Genomic DNA, 19,436 nt, shown 5'->3' with positions numbered 1-19,436 from the left:
TGCCGCCATATCTGACTCCTCTGAGGCCCTGTCCCACTTACACCTACACTCCAACCCAGCCTCCTCACCCTCAGGCTCTGTAGACCTTCCAGCTTTCTGTCTTTATATATTTGGTGATACTCAGCCCTTGGTCAGTGGATCATTCGCCTTTGCACTGTTGGGTGGTCTGACTTAGGAGAATAGCCACCATTCTCATCCCTGTTCAAGTGTCAGCATCCCATTCCTGTGTAAGGCAGAATAATATTCCAGCGCATGGCTGGCCATGTTGAATTCATGCAGTCACCCACAGATCTTATATTTTGGCTTGTAAACACACTTGTACTTGTCTTGAGTCAAACCCAAGGGGAAAGTGCTGAGGCCTGTCATGGCTTTCTGAATTGTCTGAGAGACCATCCCCTGTCCACAGTTTATAAGGCACCATCTCTTCATTTCTCACGTAACCTGAGGGGATCAGGGGGCTGGACCTGGCTTCTCCTCTGGCTCATACATGACTAGCCCTAGCATCTTTCTGTACTGCAGCAAAGGTTGAGAACCCAGGAGGACACCAGCTTACTTGCCTAAATGGAGAAAGTTTCTCCTTGCCTGCTTTGAGACTGGGTCTCATGCAGCCCAGACTGGCTTTGATCTTACCATCAGTGAAGATGGCCGTGAACTCTTAGTTCTCCTCCTTAGCCTTCTCTGGTGACAGGTGCACACCACTCAAGTCCTGCCACTGGGACTAGAGCGATCCGAGGCAGCTCTGACGTGCACTTGACTGGTGTCAGTGGTGCTGACTTACCTGTCGGTCGTCCTTGCCCAGAGCTCTGCACTTTGTGCCATGCCATCCTTCCTCCTATGACTCATGGGGACGAAGCCTGAGATGTTAGGAGACAGTGTACCTACCTCCAGTTTGGACGCTGTTAGGCCCTGCTTCAGCAGCTGAGGGGCAAGCTAGAAAGCACAAAAGGGCTGGCATGGCAGGAACACTTGTCGCCTGGCTCTGAGGAGACCAGGTGGCAAGAATTCATCCTTGGGTATGCAGTGAGCTCGAAACCAGGCTGGGCATTGCTCAACATGTGTGAACAGGTGTGCTTACATGGATGTGTGTTCCCTCCCACATGGTCAGCACTTATCCAGGGTTCAAGAACAGTCCAGTGAGCTTTTTATGTTTTAACTTTGTGTGTATATGTGTGTGTACATACATACACACATACGTATTACACATACACACATACATACACACATGCTTGCATGCATATACATAAATTCGAACACACACACACACACACACACACACATACACATACACACATGCATGTATACATGTAAGCCATGAGTGGAAACCAGAAAACAGCTTGTCCCATTGGCTCGTTTTTTTCCCATGTGCGTCCTGGGGATCAAGTTGAGGGCATAAGGCTTGACCGCAAGTCCCTTAAACTATAGAGCCATCTTGTTGGTGCCTATCAGTTTCGAATAGAAACACCTTTCCACAACTTATATCCATAGTGGGAACGTATAGACTTGTTATTCTCATGATTCCTTCAGCAACAGAGCAGCCAAATTCATGTAGATGTCAGGAGAGCAGAAGGCATGGCTCAAGAATAGAGCCCCTCCCTAGATCCTCGGTGAGGGAATGGGGGTGTGGTGGTGGCCCTGCTGAGCTTGTGCCAGGCTCTCAGTTCAGCCACACTATGTGCAGGGAACCCCTTTCTGAATCCAAAGCAGTAAGTGCTCTCCTTAACCTTCCTCACTGCAGGAAGAGTACCAGGGTGAGGGCATCTCGTGGCACAACATTGACTACACCGACAACGTGGGCTGTATCCACCTCATCAGCAAGAAGCCCACTGGCCTCTTCTACCTGCTGGATGAGGAGAGCAAGTGAGTATCCAACCCTGTCTCTGCCCCACACGCCAGTGTGGGGACAAGTCAGGTTCCCTGAGCTGCTCAGCTTCTCAGATTCATCTCCCGAGCCCCTTCTGCCCACGGTGTGTCCAGCATGCTGTGTAAAGAGCAGGCACATGGCTCACCTCTGCTAGCCGAGCACACTTTCATGGGATGCTCAGAACAGGACGCTCACCATATCTCCAGTGGGGCTATGGCTGTGCAGAGCCAGCCTTGCATGCCCTGGGAGAAATGGAGAGGCATCTCAGTCGCCAGGCTGCTTTTGCAAAATCAGGTGACTTTGACTTTGTTGCTGTGTCTGTGATGACAAGTCTTTTCCCTCTCATGGTCCTGAACACTATACACTCCAAATGAAGGGACTGTCAGAGCCTTAGTGTCCCACCCACTGCATGACAGGACAGAGCAGGAGCTGCTCACCACACAGAGGCCAAGAAGTAGAGAAGCAGGTGAAGCTCCGGCCTGCTGTGGCCAAAGCCCTAGGTTCCATCCCTAGCACCACATAATGTACCTGTCCTAGCACCTGGGAGACAGAGACAGGAGGATCGAAATCCCAGGTCATTCTTGGGTGCATCTTACATCAAGGCCAACCTGGGCTACATAAGACCCTGTCTCAAAAACAAGCCAAGAGAAGGTGTAGAGTCCCAGAATTCCCTGCAGCTTTTTATCCTCAGCATCCTGACTCCTCCCACAAGGACTCCTGAGAGTCCTAGCACCCTGCTGCAGACCCTGAACCTCAGGCCACAGCTCCACCAGTGAAGCAGAGCTCAAACAGGAGTAAAGGAGCCAGCATGTGGCTGGCAGCCACCGAAGCAGGTGCTGTGGCTGCCTGCTATGGGCAGTGTGACGGGGCAGCCACGTGTCAGGCTGTTGTGCATCTATGAGGTGGAGGGGCAGCAGGCATACACTGCATACAGAGAAGTTAAGAACCCTCTTTGTTGGCTTGTTTCTCCCCTTCAGTCATGTACTTCCTGGGATCCAGGTCATCAAGGACTTGGCCACAAGCACCCTCACCTGCTGAGCCTTTCTCACTGGCTCTGACTTGAGTTTCCTGAAACAGCCATGTTAACTATTACTGCAGCACTTTCTTTGTTCTATTGTCTGTGTGTGTGTGTGTGTGTGTGTGTGTGTGTGTGTTTGTGTGTGTGTGTGAGCCCATGCCCAGCGTAAGCCTCCCCTCAGCAACCCAGGTACCGTTTTGCTTTGCACTCAGTGTGGGCTCTTAGCTGAGTGTGTCCATGTGTCCACTCCTATCTGCAGCTTCCCACATGCGACAAGCCACACCCTGCTGGCCAAGTTCAAGCAGCAGCATGAGGACAATAAGTACTTCCTGGGCACACCAGTCCTGGAGCCCGCCTTCATCATCCAGCACTTTGCCGGCAGAGTGAAGTATCAGATCAAGGTAGGCTCAGCCCAGTGCCCACACTTTCTCTGATCGTATGCTTTTACTCAGATGGACAGCACTTTCTGGGTGCTTGGAATCATCGCAAACCTCAAGGCCAGTAGAGCCAGGGTTGCAGTGTTACGCGATCCATCTGGGTACAATCCTGTCACCCCTTTACTCTTGGGGCATCCAAGAGGGATAACCATCCACTCCCACCTCACCAGGACTTCCGTGAGAAGAACATGGACTACATGCGGCCTGACATCGTGGCACTGCTAAGGGGCAGTGACAGCTCCTATGTGCGCCAGCTCATCGGCATGGACCCAGTAGCTGTGTTCCGCTGGGCTGTACTACGGGCAGCCATCAGAGCCATGGCTGTGCTGCGGGAGGCTGGGCGCATGCGTGCAGAGAGAGCGGAGAAGGCAGCAGGTAGGGACTGAAGAGCTGCCCTCCCTGCTGCCAACCCTGGGAACAAGCAACATGGTTGACAGGCAGTTACAGCTCATTCTAAAGCTGAACATGGCTGCTTTGGGGGCAGAGTTAGCAAAATTATGACTTTGGGGACAGGTTGAAAAGCTAGTGAGAATCTCTTTCCAGGACTAAAGAGGGCTGAGGTGCAGCTCAGCAAGTCATGCCCCTGCCCAAAGTCCCCAGTGAAAAGCTGGAGGTATACTCTGGTGGAACTGCTGCCTAGGATTCCCCCAGTAGAAGCTTGGGGTCAAGGCATAGAGGAGAAGCCTCTGCCTAGAGTTCTCCCCGCACCCCAACCCCCGTGAGGGGCTGGGACTTGGTTGGGTAGTAACAAGTAACAGCCTTGGTGCTGTGGGAGACCTTGGCAACCAGTGTACACTCCCTCTGTGTCCCCAGCAGGCACAAGTAGCCCTGCCATTCGAAGTCACACGGAAGAGCTACCAAGAGGAGCCAATACCCCTTCGGAAAAACTGTACCGGTGAGCGAGACCTCAGTCTGTTCCACCCACAACCCTGTGAGGTGTCATTGTTTACAGTGTTGTGGAGACTTATACTGTCATCCAGGGTCCTTATGGCCCTGAGTAAGCCCTCAAGTGTCTGAATGGACTCAAAAGACCCAGAAAGGAAAGCCTTTGCTTGGGCCTTTCTGCACCTCAAGAGGTGGGTCCTGGGACGGCACCTTCCTTGGGGAGGAATAGTCAGCACAGAGGATGTTTTCGGTCCCCTGGCTTGAGGGAGTAATAGACCTTTGCAACTGCAGAGTAACACACCGAGGAAGAGACAGTCTCCCAGCCACTGAGCCAGAGATAATCTCCCAGCCTGAGGGAGGCCTCACTATAGCGTGCTGGACTCTGGAGTCCTGTGTCCTGTCCCCAGGGCTGAGAAGAACAGGGATATTCTTCCCTTACGGTTCTCTGGACAGCTGAGCATCTTCTGCTAAGTTTTTCCTTCACACTCACTGGAGAGGCACTTAGTGAGCTTGGGCGGTGACCCAGGCCCTCCTCTTGGCTCCAGGAGGGTCCAAAAGTGTGTATGAGCTGAGTTGGCAGTGCCAACCTGTGCTTGACTTGGGACAGAGGCAGAAGAACTGAAAGACGGAGGCTGACCCGGGCTGTAGAGGGAGACGCTGCAGACAGTAGAAGGTTGGGAGTGTTCATCTGTGTTGTGGCTCTTGCCTTGCACAAATGAGCCTCTGGGTTCCCTTTCCTGCACATCACTTGGCATGCGGCAGGTCAGCCATGCTCACCAGCTGCCAGAGGAAGTTCCAAATGAGGAAGGCCATGTCCCAGCAGCCTCGGAGCCAGGCAGGCCCCTTGGATAGGGAAGCTGTCAAGGCAGGGATGCTTGTACACACCTGTCTTCCTAGCTATGCAGTGATAGCCTGAAGCAGGAGGATTGAGACCGAGTCTGTCTGGGCTCCTCAGGAATGCCCTGAACAAAATCAGGAGTTAGCCCGAAAGGGCCATGTAAAGGAGAGGCCTCAAACCACACAGTGTCTCCATGTGAGTGGCCCGTGCCTGGCCACGCTGTGTTGGTGCTGTGTCTGCTGGCTTCACTGAGCTTCTCCCTTGCAGCTATACAGGGCTAGACTTCTCCTTTGAGCGCTCTGAGGAGCTGGATGTTAACGCTTTTGAGGACATCATGGCTTTCTATGAGAGCAGGAAGTAAGTAGCAGCCTTCGCACCAAGACCAGGGAGGCACAGGCCAGGGCCACCATCTGGGAGCTCAGCGCAGCATCCTTCCTGGAGACACACTGCCACATTTGGCCAGGTCAGGGCATATGTGGAGCTGGTAGGAACCCCTGCTCTGAGCTCTCTAGATAGGAAGCCTGCACAGGAAGTAAAGGGACTCATTAACCCTGTGTCACCGGTGTCATTTTTGCTCTTGTGCCTCCCTGGAGGGCGAGGGATTGGAGGTAAGTATGGCATGCATCTGGGCACGAAGCATGGTGCATGTATCACAGCACGGGGCTGCACACAGGGCCTCCTTCAGGCCAACTGTCAGAGCCTAAACATGCTTTTATAACAACGGGAGTGAGGCGGGCAAGACGGCCCTGTGGGTAAAGGTGTTGCCACCAGGCCTGTCCACCTCACTGAATCCAAGAATCCACATGATGGAGAGAAACTATTCCTGCAAGTTGTCCTCTGACCTCCACACATGTACCCCCTCAGACACACATACATGCATAGGCACACCTAGTCAGACATAAACACACACACACCCTCAGACACATATGCACAAACATGTAAGTAAATACTGAATAGCAAGTGAGAGTCAGGGCAGAGCTCAGTAGCAGAGCAGCTGCCTGGTGTGTGTGGGGCCTTGGGCTCCGTTCTGGCAAACATGGGCTGCAGAAGTGGCCCAGTGTTGTTGCAGAGACCCACGCACAGTTACCTGTAATTCCAGGGCCAAGTAATCTGACCCTTCCTTTCAGACCTCATGGTCACCGCACTGTGTTCCCAGCTCCATATGCATCTATACACGCATGCACATAGTTACAATAAAGGTTTACTGCCAAAAGTACCAAACCTTGAAGGAACAGTCAAATGTCTGGATACAGATAGGTCCCATGGGTCAGGAAAGAGGCAGTGTGACCTCCAGCTGAGAAGTTCCAGACATTGAGGGGTCTTTATGTGCACCAGGGCCAGGCTCTGAGCCCCTGCTAATTTCATACAACACAGCAGCTCATATCTACAAGATCCCAGCTGGCCAAGCAGCTCAGCAGAAAGGTGCTTGCTGCCAAGCCTGATGCGCTTGCAACCAAGTCCCCACACGGTAGAAGGAAAACTGGTTGCTTGGAGCTGTCCTCTGTTCTCCACAGGCCTAGGATATAAATAAGAGCCACTTAAAAAATAGAAGGCTGTGGCACTTGAAAGAAGAGCCTTCGCTGCTGGACTAGAGTCACATGGGCTACTCACAAATGCTTGTCTCTCCAGGTCTGAGGCACACAGCACCTGCTCTGGCCTCTAGATTACCTAAGCTCCTGTGCATGTACGCACACCCACATGTATGATCGTGTACTCACATTCATATACACACGTGCACATACACATAAAATTCTTTTTAAAAAATCTGGGAAGGCAGATGTTATTTCTATGAGTTCAAGGCTAGCCTGTTATTCATATTAAGATCCAGGCCAGCCAGGTTCCTATCATAAGCCCATGGTCCCTAAGCTTAGGGACAGTAGCAGTTCCTGGGCCAGTCCTCTCCCTCAGGAAAGACATGGTGGTCACCCACCCTCATGCTCCTTCCTCAAATGCATGTTTTGTCTCCTGTGGCCTGGGGACACCCTGCTGGGCACTGGAGCTCCAGGTGGTGGGATGCATTCTAACTGTTCTTCTCTCTGTCACTGGGTTCCCTTCTGGCCCCCAGCGATTTGCATAACCAAATCATCAAGAGCCTCAAAGGACTGCCATGGCAGGGCGAGGACCCGCGGAGGCTTCTCCAGTCCCTCAGTCGGCTCCAGAAGCCCCGCACCTTCTTCCTGTGAGTCCCCCAGCTCTTCCAAGTGCAGCAGCCACCACTGGCTGCCTCTCCTTCACAAGACTGGCACTAACACTTCCTCAAACTACCCCCTGCACTGCCTCATATCCAGCTCCTAACCAGCCGCTGCTGACCAGCCCTAATGTCCCTGGCAGCTCCCTGAGCTGAGCAGTGCTCCTCTGAGGAGATTCCTGCTCTGGTGCTGACCAGGTCCTCTCACACTGGTGAGCTTGCAGAGCATAAGCCTGCGCTGCCTGGCCTTTGCCTGCTCTGACCTTGTAAGCTTATGGAAATAAGGAGCGTATAAAGCTGGGGACAGTTGTAAGCATGGGCCCCACCCCACCCATCATAGTTCACTGAATTTTCTTGAGATAAGCCTCAAGACCCTTTGTGCTGACCTAGCCCCACTGAGGTGACCTTTCCACAGTCTGATTGAGAATAGCACTTGTGATCAGAGGAGCCTGACTTTTTGGTCCTTCTCCCTAACCCCACCCTAGAGCCAGGGTTTCACTATGTTGTCCAAGCTGGCCTCTAACCCTTTGGGCTCAAGGATCTACCTGCAGGTGGAGAGATCTCTCAGCACTTGAAAATGCTTGCTACTCTGTTTCTACCACCAGTGTTGAGGAACTTTCCTGGAACTCTAGCTTAAGGACCCCTCCTCTAGCCTCCATGGGCACTGCACTCGGGGGTGCACACATTTATACATACTTTAAAAAGATATCTTCAGAGAATCCTCCTGCCTCAGCCCGAACCAGCTGGGGCTGCAGGCACTTGCCACTGTATCTAAACATGTTTTTTGCATGTTTCTCTGTTGCTTTCTTTTAACCCACATTGAGATGCAGTTGAGAGCTGGGGTGTGGCTTGGAGACAGCCAGAGGTTTAGCATTCACAGCCCTAAGACCTGAAAGCACACAACAGCTCCTGGCCACATGCATGGTGAGCAGAGTTCTTGTGTGTTCTAGCTTTCCACGTCATACTCAGATACCGTGGCACTTGCTCAAGCACACCCAGCCTGAGCAAGGCGAAGGCAGGAGGATTGGGGTGGGGTGAGGAGGAGCTCTTGCATGCCTGTTATTCTGGCTCTGGGATGCTGGAGGCAGGAAGATCAGGAGTTCAGTTATCCTCTGCTACATAGCCCATTCAGGCCAGCGTTGGCTACATGAGACCCTGTGTCTTCAAAGATTTCCACCTGAGATCACCAGAGCCCTGGGCCATGGATCTGGCTTCAGTTTTCTGTTCCAGCATCAGAAACCCCAGAGCTGGGGGTGGCGCTGAGGCAGCCCCTCCTCTCAGTATGTGGAAGGCCTTGGGTTCCATCGTAAGCATGGCATACTAATAACACATGCCCAGAGGACCATTAAGTGAGGGGCCATCAGGCCTTGTCCTTTGTAGGTCTCTGCCCCACCACTGGAGAGCTAAGTGTAGAGTAGGGTCCAGCCGCTGGGGCATCAGGGCCTCACTGCTGTGCCTGTGTGCTTTATCACTGCTGCACATACCTGCAGCCTCCAGCACAGCCTGTGCCCTCAGGGCAGAGCCTTACTGCACTTGTCCTCTCTCTGTCTCTCTGGATCTAACCCGCAAGGCGTGGCTGCTAAACTAACAAGATCCCCAGCCCTGTTACCCTCACACTCACACCATTTTTAATATTTTGACAGGAAGAGTAAAGGTATCAAACAAAAGCAGATCATTCCCAAGGTAAACCCGCACCCTCAGACGGCACCCTCACACATGGCTTGAGAGCAGCTTTCTCAGGTCACTCTGAGACAGGGAGGAGGGAGAGAAACACTGAGCTTCTGGGACCTTTTTTCTTCTCCAGCTAACTTTCCCTCTAATACAAAGGTGGCTCAGGGGTGGAGCCCCTGCAAGAATCCCCTAGTGAGGGGCTGGGGGCATGGCTCAGGGATTCCTCCGTCTAGGAGCCCCCCACTGAGGGGTGAGATGCAACCCCTGCTTAACTTTTACCAGCCCCTGGGTTCCCAGCACTGAAATCAGATTCCTTTCCTTATTGTGACAGTTTGGGGGTTTCATCAGAGTTGGACCTCAATGGGCTCCTTTGCCAGGAGCACCTGAGGCACTCTCAGGAAGCTGTAAAGCAAGTGGGGGAAGGAGCCAGGCTCGGCTCATCTTAACTGCCCTTCTGGTGTTTCAGCTGGACCCCTGAAGGGTCCACCCCGCCCCAGAGCTGGTGCTTTCTGCAAGCCACCCAGCATGAGTCAAGTGCTGCCTGTGTGTCAGTGGAGTGCCCTGCAGACTCTTTATCTCCCATCAGTGTTCACAGTGGGAAGTTCCCAGGACCTTTGGGCGATGTGGGTGTGCAGGCACCCTCTGTCAACAAAGCCCAGGCACATCCTACCACAGGCTCTGAACCTTCTCTGGGGGACTTAGAGACCCTACATAGTGACTTCACTGTGCATGCCACTGTGCTGTGTTGAGTAAGGATGAGACATGAGATTCTGTGACAGGGAATAGGGCATACACTTGCCCAAACCCTGGAGACAAGGCTAATGTGGGCCCTTGTCATCAAGAGCAAACAGGTTCAATATGGAGGCTTGGCTGTTGGTTTGGGGGGGGGGGTCATTTGGGTTTTTTGAAATATGGTCAGTAGCTCTTGTCCAAAATTCTGTAGACCAGAAGCAGCTGAGATTCTTGACTGTTTTAAGCATTCTGAAACATTTACATATATTTACATATATATTCTGAGACATTCACAGTGAGGTGCTGGGAATAGGATGCAATTTATATATGGAATGTGTCCCCCTTTCTCCTTAGTCTCATAGCTTTAAAGTAATCTGACACAGTATTACTAAGATTGTGTGTGCATATGTGCGTGCCCAAAAGACTTATCACACAGAGGCTGATGAGATGTCTCAGAGGGTAAAGGTGCTTGCTGCCAGCGCCAAGCCTGACCACTTGAGTTCAGTCCCCAGGACCCACGTGTTGGAAGGAGGGAACCAACTCCTGCAAGTGGTTCTCTGACCTCTGCATATGCACATATGCAATACAGGTTTTTTTTTAATAAACTTTTAGTTTTAAAGTATAAGGTTGGGTATGCATAGTGATGTTTGTCTGCCATTCCTCTAGGAAGTTATGAGGCAGGGGACTTGCTTGTTTCAGGCAAGGCTACAGAACAAAACTGTCCCATAAGTGAAAAGTCAAGTGCAGGTGTAGCGACTGCCATGTGCCTGTCCTCGAAGCACTTGGGAGACAGAGATGAGCAGTTGAGGCCACCCTGGGCTGTCTGAAGCATGTTGGTTTCAGTTGGGTGCAGGCATGGAATCCATATGTCCTGGGAGCTGGTGGCTTATGGTATAATAGGCACTTTGTCTAGACAGATTCCTACCCTAACCTGCTGCCGTGGGAAACGTGGGTCCCGTCTGTCACCAGCTCAAGCTGCCTTGTGAGATCTGACAGACTTGAACCTGTCCTGAGGGTGAGGGGTGTGGAAGATCAGGAATGGCAGACAGTGTGGCCTGTATCCAGGCCATGCTCTCCCCAGGTGCCACCAGCCCCTGTAGGTTGTGGGGAGCAGGCCCGACCCTGTGTGTCTGTCCTAGAACCTACTGGACTCTAAGTCCCTGAGGCTCATCATCAGCATGACGCTGCATGACCGAACTACCAAGTCGCTGCTGCACCTGCACAAGAAGAAGAAGCCACCCAGCATCAGTGCGCAGTTCCAGGTGGGTGTGGCAGCTCAGCAGGGCCCCACATTAATGTGCCCAAGGTACAACACCGTCCCTGTTTGAAAACCACCAAGATAAAAAGGAAATCATTAGTTAGCAAGTCAGTCACCAGGGCTGTCGAGCCACGTTCTGAGGTCATAATTCTCTCTTTTTTTTTTTCCTCTGGCTTCTAGGAAACTTAGAAAATTTTTTTGTTGTTATTATTGTTTGTTGAAACAGAGTCTTGTGTCCTCCAAGTTGGCCTCAGATAATCAATAATGCTTTTACCTTAGTCTCCTAAGTGTAAGCTAAATCTTTTTTCTTATGATGCTGGGGATGGAGCCCAGGGATCTCCCACTGATCTGTGGACACTGAGGCTGTAACTTAGGGTAAAGTGCTTGCTTGGCATATAATCAGTCCCAGCCCTACAGAAACAGAAAGGGAAGGGAAGGGGAGACAGACAGCAGCTACTCCACACTCCCCTCCAAGACTGATGCACTGAGGTCTTCACCCTACTGCTTTGCCCCTTGAAAATGGCAGCTATGCAGCCCCTCACCCCAAAAGAGTCTTTGGTCAGCCGTGGGCCCCCTACGCTGGAGCTGCAAAGCCTTTGGTCGGCTCCATGCAGCAGTGGTGTCCTGATGCTCCCCACTGAGCCACACATCTGCTCAGCAATTCCATGTGCATTTCCTCTCTCCAGACATCTCTTAACAAGCTGTTGGAGGCACTGGGCAAGGCTGAGCCCTTCTTCATCCGCTGCATTCGCTCCAATGCTGAGAAGGTAAGTGCGGGCCAGTGTGCGTAGGACCCTGTGGGTCCCACGGAGTATGAAGGGGTCAGACTTTGGCCCTAGGCTGGGGGCTAAAAAGCCATAGGCAGGACCTGGGACTAGCACTCAGTGTGGAGAACCTGCCCCACAAGAAGCCCCAGGGTCCATTCATAGCACCGCTTAAGCTAGGTCTATGTGTGCCATCCCGACACTGAGGATCTGAACCTGAAGGTCATCCTCGGCTACAGAAAGGATGTAGAGTAGCCTAGGCTACATGAGATCCTACCTCAAAAGAAAAGAAAAAAAAAAAGATTGGGGCTGAAGAAGCTTTAACTACCAGGGATGGCCAGGTGCTGAGTTGGGGTTTGGGGGCCTCTGAGTGTGCTGTTCCTTTGCAGAAGGAACTTTGCTTTGATGATGAGCTGGTGCTGCAGCAGCTGCGCTATACAGGAATGCTGGAGACTGTGCGCATCCGGCGCTCTGGCTACAGTGCCAAGTACACCTTCCAGGTACACCCACGCCTGCTCCCTTGCCCTGCAAAGCAGGTCTCAGCAGACCTGCCTTCCACAACCAAACCTGAAGATCCATGACCTGACACCAGCAGTCCTGGGGTCACAGGTGCCTTTGACTGAGCATCTTCTAGCCTGGTGTTTTGACATGTTTTGAGTTTGTTTATTCAAATCTATTTTGTATTTATGTTTGTATTTTGTATTATGCACACATACACAGGTCAGAGCACATTTGGGGTGATCAGGAGACAACTTGCAGGAGGCAGCTATGGGTCCTAGCTCTTGAAATCAGGTTGTCAGTCTTGGCCACCAGCACCTTACCTACTAAGCCTTTCCATCTTCCCAGCCCAGTGAGAGCAGTTCTAGCAATGTTGACATGGTCACTGGTGCCCAGGAGCAGGAGGACCTTCTCTCTGCCTCCGTTTACTAAAAGACACATATCCACTGGACATGGCAGCTCAAGTCTCTGCCCTCAAGAAAGGCAGGCAGGAAGCTTGTTCACTGGGTTCCAGGCCAGCCTGAGACACAGAATGAGGCTGTGAAGATGTGGCTGTGGGTCAGTGGATGGACACAGACACGGGGTGGGGACACAGTCGTTCTAGCCACAGTCAGCCATGCAGGGCTACTTCCACCACTAAGCTGCCTCACTCAGGCTGGGACACTCTTAGTGGGTAAGTGCTGGAGTGCAGAGTCCTGACCTCGTAACACCCCAGCTCACCAGCAAGTCCAGCCTCAGAAGCTAAGTCAGGAATTCCCCAGAGCAACCCTGCTATTGAGACCAGCTTGGGGTTTGCCTTAGTGATCCTGCCTCAAAGAATAAAGTAGAAAAGCTAAGGAGCATGATTCCCTGCAACACCCTTGGGCCTTCACATTGTGCACGTGGATGTGCATCCACATGCACCATCCTGATACACTGGGAAATGGGGAAGAGCGGTGACACTATACTCTTTTGTCTGCACTGGCTGGAGGCCACCTAGAGTTCTTCCATAGTTACTTTCCTGTAGCTGTATAAACACGATAAGCCACCCCAAAGGAAGGGTTGTGACCTGGTCTTAGAGTCAGGCCATCACTCTGTAGTGGTAGAGTGAGGTGTGTCACCAGGAAGGCAGAGAGCACAATGCCCCATGACACCTCAGCCTTGGACCAGCTGGGTCTGTGTCCTCATGAGACCACACACCCTTCACAGGCTCATCTTTCATGCCTCATGCTCTCACAGTTCCATACAGCCTGCTACAGCCACTGTGAAAGCTTCCACTGAATAATAGAATAACAGCCACAGGAAAGAGCTGGGGAGATGCTCTGCAGGGATGAGCAGTTTGACCTACACATGATGGTTCATAACTGCCTGTAACATCAGCTCCAGACCTCCATGAGCGACACTCATATATACGTGGAGGGGCGGGACTGAGCTTACCCGAAGCCCAGGTCTCACCCGAGCTGTGCCTACCTCATATGGTTCCTTAGCAAGGTACTTACACTGTCCTTCCCCTGCCACATGCCAGGACTTCACGGAACAGTTCCAGGTGCTGCTGCCCAAGGATGTCCAGCCCTGTAGGGAGGCCATTGCTGCCCTGCTGGAGAAACTCCAGGTGGACAGGCAGAACTACCAGATTGGGAAGACGAAGGTAAGTACCATTACACCAATGGCTGCCATTACAGACCCACTGGCACCCAGCAGGACCTCCCTTCCCTCAGTACCCCACGCCATGTTCCAAAGGTCCTGGGCTCTGCAGAGAAGCTCTGTCTCTGACACTGGGATGGGGACCCGAGGCTCGGTACATAGCGCACTAGGCTCTGTCACTCCCTATTTTGGAAGTTGGAGGCAGGGCATCACTTTTCTCCCTGGCTCCAGTTGACATCAGAAGATGGGGACATGTGGAAAGGATCACATGGCGAGACAGGCCAGCTCTTCCTACTTAAGGTCTACAGGAACCAGCAAGTCCCACGAGATCCACATTTAATCTCTTCCTTGGGAGACACAAATGGAGACATCATCTCCTTCCACTGGGCCTCATCTCTTGAAGGTCCCTTAGCTCAGTGTGACCACTTTGACCCAAGTTTCTAGAACAGGAATGTTAGATGACACATCCAGACCCCAGGTCAGCATGAGGCCAGTCCTTCCTTGTGTCTCTCAGAGAGTGTGTCAGTGGATGCCCTTAAGTGTCACTCGGCTGCACAGTTGCAGTCCCAGAATGAGTCACCTGGGGACCCAGCAGTCCCACTCTTTGGTGTGTGCCCAAGGGAACTGAGATCAGATGTTCCAAAAACACTCGCACACAACCGTCTGAAAGTGGACGCAGCCGGAATGCCCATTAGACTAGGTAAGTATGTGGTCTGTCCATAAAAGGAACAAAACTGTCATACTACGCCGTGAGTGAGGAGACATGTTGAGTGATAGAAGCCATCTGTGGAAAGCCATTGACTTTGAGGTCCCTCTGATATGAAGTGTCAGGACTAGCACATGCCTGTCAACCTGCATTTGGACAGTTAAGACAGAATTGTGAGTTTCAGGCCAGCTTGGGTTGTACAGCAAGATCTTGTCTCAAACAACAAAAAAGAAAGGGCTGGGGAGATGCCTCAGTGTTTGTTTAATTCATTCATGCAAGTATAAGGACCTGAGTTTGGATTCCCCAGACCCCACTTAAAAACTGGGTGGGTGGCACATGCCTGTAATCCAGTGATTGTGGAACCAAGACAGGAGCCGACTCAGTGAGAGATCCTATCTCAAAACATACGGTACAGAAGCCACCTGGTGTTAGCCTCTGGCCTTTGCACACATGGTGAATGCTGTCTATACACATGGATTCTACTTCCATATATTAAATAATAACTATTCTTGCTGGTGAGCACACACACCTAAGCAGTCAGGAAGATGAGGGGTGCAAGGCCACCCTTAGCTCCATAGTAAGTTTGTGGCTAGCCTGGGCTACATAGGAACCTATTTGGCAAAAGCAACATATCAGGTCACTGAAGCCACAGCTGTAGCTCCTGACCACAGGAGGGGATGGTTGCGTGGCCCCTCCTGCACAGGCTCTGTGAAGCTCCACGGGCAGGCACACTACCTCTCCCTGTCCTTGCCCACAGGTCTTCCTGAAGGAGACAGAACGGCAGGCCCTGCAAGAGAGGCTGCATAGTGAGGTCCTGCGCAGAATCCTGCTGCTGCAGAGTTGGTTCCGTATGGTGCTGGAACGAAGGCACTTCATGCAGATGAAGCATGCTGCCTTGACCATCCAGGCCTGCTGGCGGTCTTACCGTGTGCGCCGTGCACTGGAGAGGACGCAGGCAGCTGTGTACCTGCAGGCTGCCTGGAGGGGCTACCTGCAGAGACAGGCCTACCACCACCAGAGGCATAGCATCATCCGCCTGCAGAGCCTCTGCCGTGGCCACCTGCAGCGCAGGAGGTGAGGGAAGCAAGGCTTTTCACCCTGGAACATTCTAGAAGCCCAGAGGGTCACTCATTTAAAAGCTGCTCAGTACCTAGTACCCAGCCAGCAGAACTGAAGACTTTAGTCAGGGTGTAGGGAGGTGGGGAGGGCCTGGCCACAAACAGGCATCGTAGGCACAAGAAGGGAAAGGTGGTTTCCCCCACCTACCACCCAGAATAGGTGATTAGGCCTGGTGGAGGGCCAGCTATAACCACCTCAGAGTACCTCTCCTGTCCTCTGATCCATCCTGAGCATTCATTCACCCTTGCAAGCTGGGGGAGTACCACTACCCAGGTAGACACTGGCTGGGTCTTTGCAGGTCTTAGAGGTCAGAGGTCACTCGGGTGTTCACACCTGACACAGTGTCATGTCTTTTTCCCCACCAGCTTCAGCCAGATGATGTCAGAGAAGCAAAAGGCAGAGCAGGTCAGGGTGGCTGCAGGAGCAGAGATGTCAGAGGGCGAGCCCAGCCCTGTGGCTGCTGGGGAGCAGCTGTCCGAGAACCCTGTGGAGGACCTGGACAGCCTGGGTGTGGAGGCTGAAACCTGGATAAACAGCAGGTCCCCAGACGGCACATCACCTAAGAAGGAGACACCTAGCCCAGAGATGGAGACCCCAGCCCAAAAAACAGTGACAGCTGAAAGTCATGAGAAAGTCCCTAGTAGCCGGGAGAAGCGGGAGTCACGGCGGCAGCGAGGGTTGGAGCATGTTGAACGACAGAATAAGCACATCCAATCCTGCAGGGAGGAGAGCAGCAGCCTCCAAGAACCTTCCAGAAGGGCAAGCCTGGAAACAGGGGAGAGCTTCCCTGAGGACGGAAAGGGACCCAAAGAAGATGGGCTTGAGGCATGGACTGAGACCACAGCCACCTCTTGTCCAAAGCAGGTGCAGGTTGTGGGAGACCCACCTGGGAGTCCCAGTCCCGTGCAGAGGCCCACCAGCCTGGCCCTGGACAGTAGGCTTAGCCCAGTGCTCCCCAGCAGCTCCCTGGAATCCCCCAAGGAAAAGGACAAGAGTGACAATAGCACTAGGGCTCAGGACAAGCCTGAGAGCCCCAGTGGCCCTACCCAGATCCAGCGATACCAGCACCCAGACACAGAGCGGCTGGCCACTGCTGTGGAGATATGGCGGGGCAAGAAGCTCGCCAGTGCCATGCTGAGCCAATCCCTGGACCTGAGTGAGAAGCACCGGGCTGCAGGGGCAGCACTGACCCCCACAGAGTAAGTCTATCCAGTATGCAGGGTTGGGGGCACCAGGGTAGGCAACACCAGCTCAGGGCCCCAGGGCCATAGACAGGTGTGACTAAGGTTGCCAGATACTGGCTCGTCCTGCAGAGTAGGACGAGCCAAGGGCAGAAGGATCTTGGGTCGGCCGAAGTAAGGTTTGACAAAGAGCTTGCTGAGTCTGCTTTAAGCCCTGACCATCCCAGCCCTGCAAACATAGTGCACCTGCCTGGCGGCCTGTAAGAGGCTGACTGTGGAAGCCAGGGCCCTATGAGCCCATGTTTGGGGCTCACTCAGAATTTTCCCCATGGCCTATAGAAAAGGCGCACTGACTGAACCTGTGGGAGCTGATATTCGGTACCACATCTCTAGCCTGAGCCTGTGCTGGACTGAAGGATGGGGTATGGAGTCAGAGCCTCTTGGCTGTGGTACAGACAGACTGAGGCCAGGAGTTATCTGTGGGGACGCCCTGTATCAGGATGTTGAACGTTCTCACTGGCTCCTCCCATCACATGCTAGTAGCCTCACAGGTCAGTAGTTTACAGGGTAGAGGGCTGATGAGTGATGGATCTGACAGGTGATTGACAGGTGAGTAGTTTATAGAATGATGGGCGGAGAGAAAGATGAGGTGGATGGAAAGACAGGTCCCTGGGTGGATTGATGAGCAGGCATATGGGTGGGAGGGTGGATGGAAGAAGGGATAGATGGATGGAGCAGTGCATAGCTCTCTTACCTCTCCGTGAGTGTTTGCTGGATGAGAGTCACTGCCCTGGATCTGGAAACCTCTGCATGGCACGTGTTAGTAACACTGTGGTCTGCGGTCTCACAGGGAAAGGCGCATCTCCTTCTCCACCAGTGACGTCTCCAAGCTGTCCCCGATCAAGGTACAAGTAAAGCTGTACCCCATACACATACACACACATACATGCACACACATGTCTACACATGTGAATACACACACATGCTGAGAGAACTGGACAGTATACACCTATTTGACACTTGGGAGGCAGAGCAGGAGGGTTACACATACAAGCCCACATGGCGTGCTTCATAGCAGCCTGACAGCCTTTCTGTAAAGGTAAAATGGGAGGCTGGTGGGATGGCTGAGTGGTTAAGAACACTTGCCGCTCCTGCAGGTGACACAAGTTGTGCTCCCAGCCCCCATGTCAAGTGGCTCACAATCTCCAGGGGATCTCCCTATGACCTCCATTAGCACCTACACATACCCGTAATTTAAAAATAAAGTCTTTGCCAGGCAGTAGTGACACACACCTTTAATCCCAGCACTCAGGAGGCAGAGGCGGGTAGATTTGAGTCTGAGGTCAGCCTGGTCTACAGAGTGAGTTCCAGAACAGCCAGGGCTATACAGAGAAACCCTGTCTCAGAAAATCAAGATATAAAATAGAATCATTAAAGATAGAAAACTCATAGTGGAGTTGGTGGGGGAAGATGGGGAGGTTTGATCCATGTCTGGGTCCCAGCTGTGACTCTCTCACCCTGCCCTTCCTATACCTGTCCCTCGCAGACTTCAGCTGAAATCGACGGGGATCTGAGCAGCAAGAAGCCGGCCATCCATAAGAAGAAGTCAGGAGATCCATCCGCTGGTCCCGATGCAGGCCTGTCTCCAGGCTCCCAGGGTGACTCTAAGTAAGTCAACCCCCACTAGAGATGCTTAGGGCCCCACCTCACTTCTGCTAAACTGGCTGCAGCAATGAGGCACATGGGGCCCACTAGTTGTTTGAGGCACAGTTCCAAACAGCCTTGCTGAACACCTACCCACTAACCCTTCCCTCTTAGCCCAGCTCAGGACCACCTCGAGCACCCAGCTGGCCACAGTCAGGCCAGGTCTTCTGCTCTGACTTCACAGATGGACAGAGGGCATCCATCTAGTATTTCCTGTAAGGAAACACCATGACCATGGCAACTCTGATAAAAGAAAATGTTTGAGGTCTTGCTTATGATTTCTAAGAGTTAGGTGGCAGAGATACAGTCTGGCTAGCCTGGTTTTTGTTTTTGTTTGTTTTGTTTTTCCAGATAGGATTTCTCTGTAACTGGCCTGGGCCCACTATCTGACAACTTTTCCAACAGTATCATACCTCCTAATCCTTCCCAAACGGTTCCACACCCTGGTAACATAGAAACCTGTGGGACCATTCTCATTCAAACCAGCATACTCCCTATCTCTCACTGAACCTGAGGTCACTGATTGAACTAAGCTGACTGCCCAGGAAATCAACCCACGTTTTCCAACCCCCAGCAGCAGGATTACATGTGTGTGCCCCTGAGCCCAGCTTTTACATGAGTGCTACTGATCCAAACTCCAGTCCGCTCTTCTACAGCAAGCATTTGAGGCATTTTACCAGTCACCTTTGTCTGCCTCCCTACCTCTGTCTATTTGTTTGTTGTTTGTTGGAGACAGGGTTTATGTAGTCTTGGCTGTCCTGGAATTTACAGTATAGACCAGGCTGGCCTTGAACTCAGATCCTGCTTTTGCCTCCTGAGTGCTGGGATTAAAGGCATGCACCACAACCACAGCCCTCCTTTTTTTTTTCACTGAAGTCAAAATCATCTCTTTGCTGTCTGGGCTCGGTTAGACACACATGTAATCCCGGCTGAGGAGGCTAAGGTGTTCTGGA

At 52.4% G+C, this 19,436-nt stretch overlaps 1 protein-coding gene across 10 annotated transcripts in view; it reads left to right on the top strand.

The window, feature by feature from the left end:
- The window catches only part of MYO9B (myosin IXB), an 80,724-nt gene that overhangs the window by 51,864 nt on the left and 9,424 nt on the right, over positions 1–19,436 (top strand). For 6 of the 10 annotated variants that reach the window (XM_080928823.1, XM_080928824.1, XM_080928821.1 and 3 more), the window contains exons 11-25: positions 1,736–1,857; positions 3,139–3,280; positions 3,487–3,691; positions 4,130–4,211; positions 5,307–5,396; positions 7,105–7,218; positions 8,871–8,910; positions 10,770–10,892; positions 11,575–11,655; positions 12,042–12,152; positions 13,655–13,777; positions 15,237–15,553; positions 15,964–16,797; positions 17,630–17,684; positions 18,326–18,447. In XM_080928823.1, the coding sequence (XP_080784949.1) occupies positions 1,736–1,857; positions 3,139–3,280; positions 3,487–3,691; positions 4,130–4,211; positions 5,307–5,396; positions 7,105–7,218; positions 8,871–8,910; positions 10,770–10,892; positions 11,575–11,655; positions 12,042–12,152; positions 13,655–13,777; positions 15,237–15,553; positions 15,964–16,797; positions 17,630–17,684; positions 18,326–18,447 (2,561 nt within the window). The remainder of the gene's footprint in view (positions 1–1,735; positions 1,858–3,138; positions 3,281–3,486; positions 3,692–4,129; positions 4,212–5,306; positions 5,397–7,104; positions 7,219–8,870; positions 8,911–10,769; positions 10,893–11,574; positions 11,656–12,041; positions 12,153–13,654; positions 13,778–15,236; positions 15,554–15,963; positions 16,798–17,629; positions 17,685–18,325; positions 18,448–19,436) is intronic. The other 4 variants (XM_080928822.1, XM_080928826.1, XM_080928825.1 and 1 more) reach the window with 4 other exon arrangements.

This window comes from Micromys minutus (genome assembly GCF_963924665.1).
Source record: "Micromys minutus genome assembly, chromosome: 14".
Taxonomy (NCBI): Eukaryota; Metazoa; Chordata; class Mammalia; order Rodentia; family Muridae; genus Micromys; species Micromys minutus.
The sequence above is the reverse complement of the archived record's forward strand: the minus strand, read 5'-3'. Positions and strand labels throughout refer to the sequence as shown.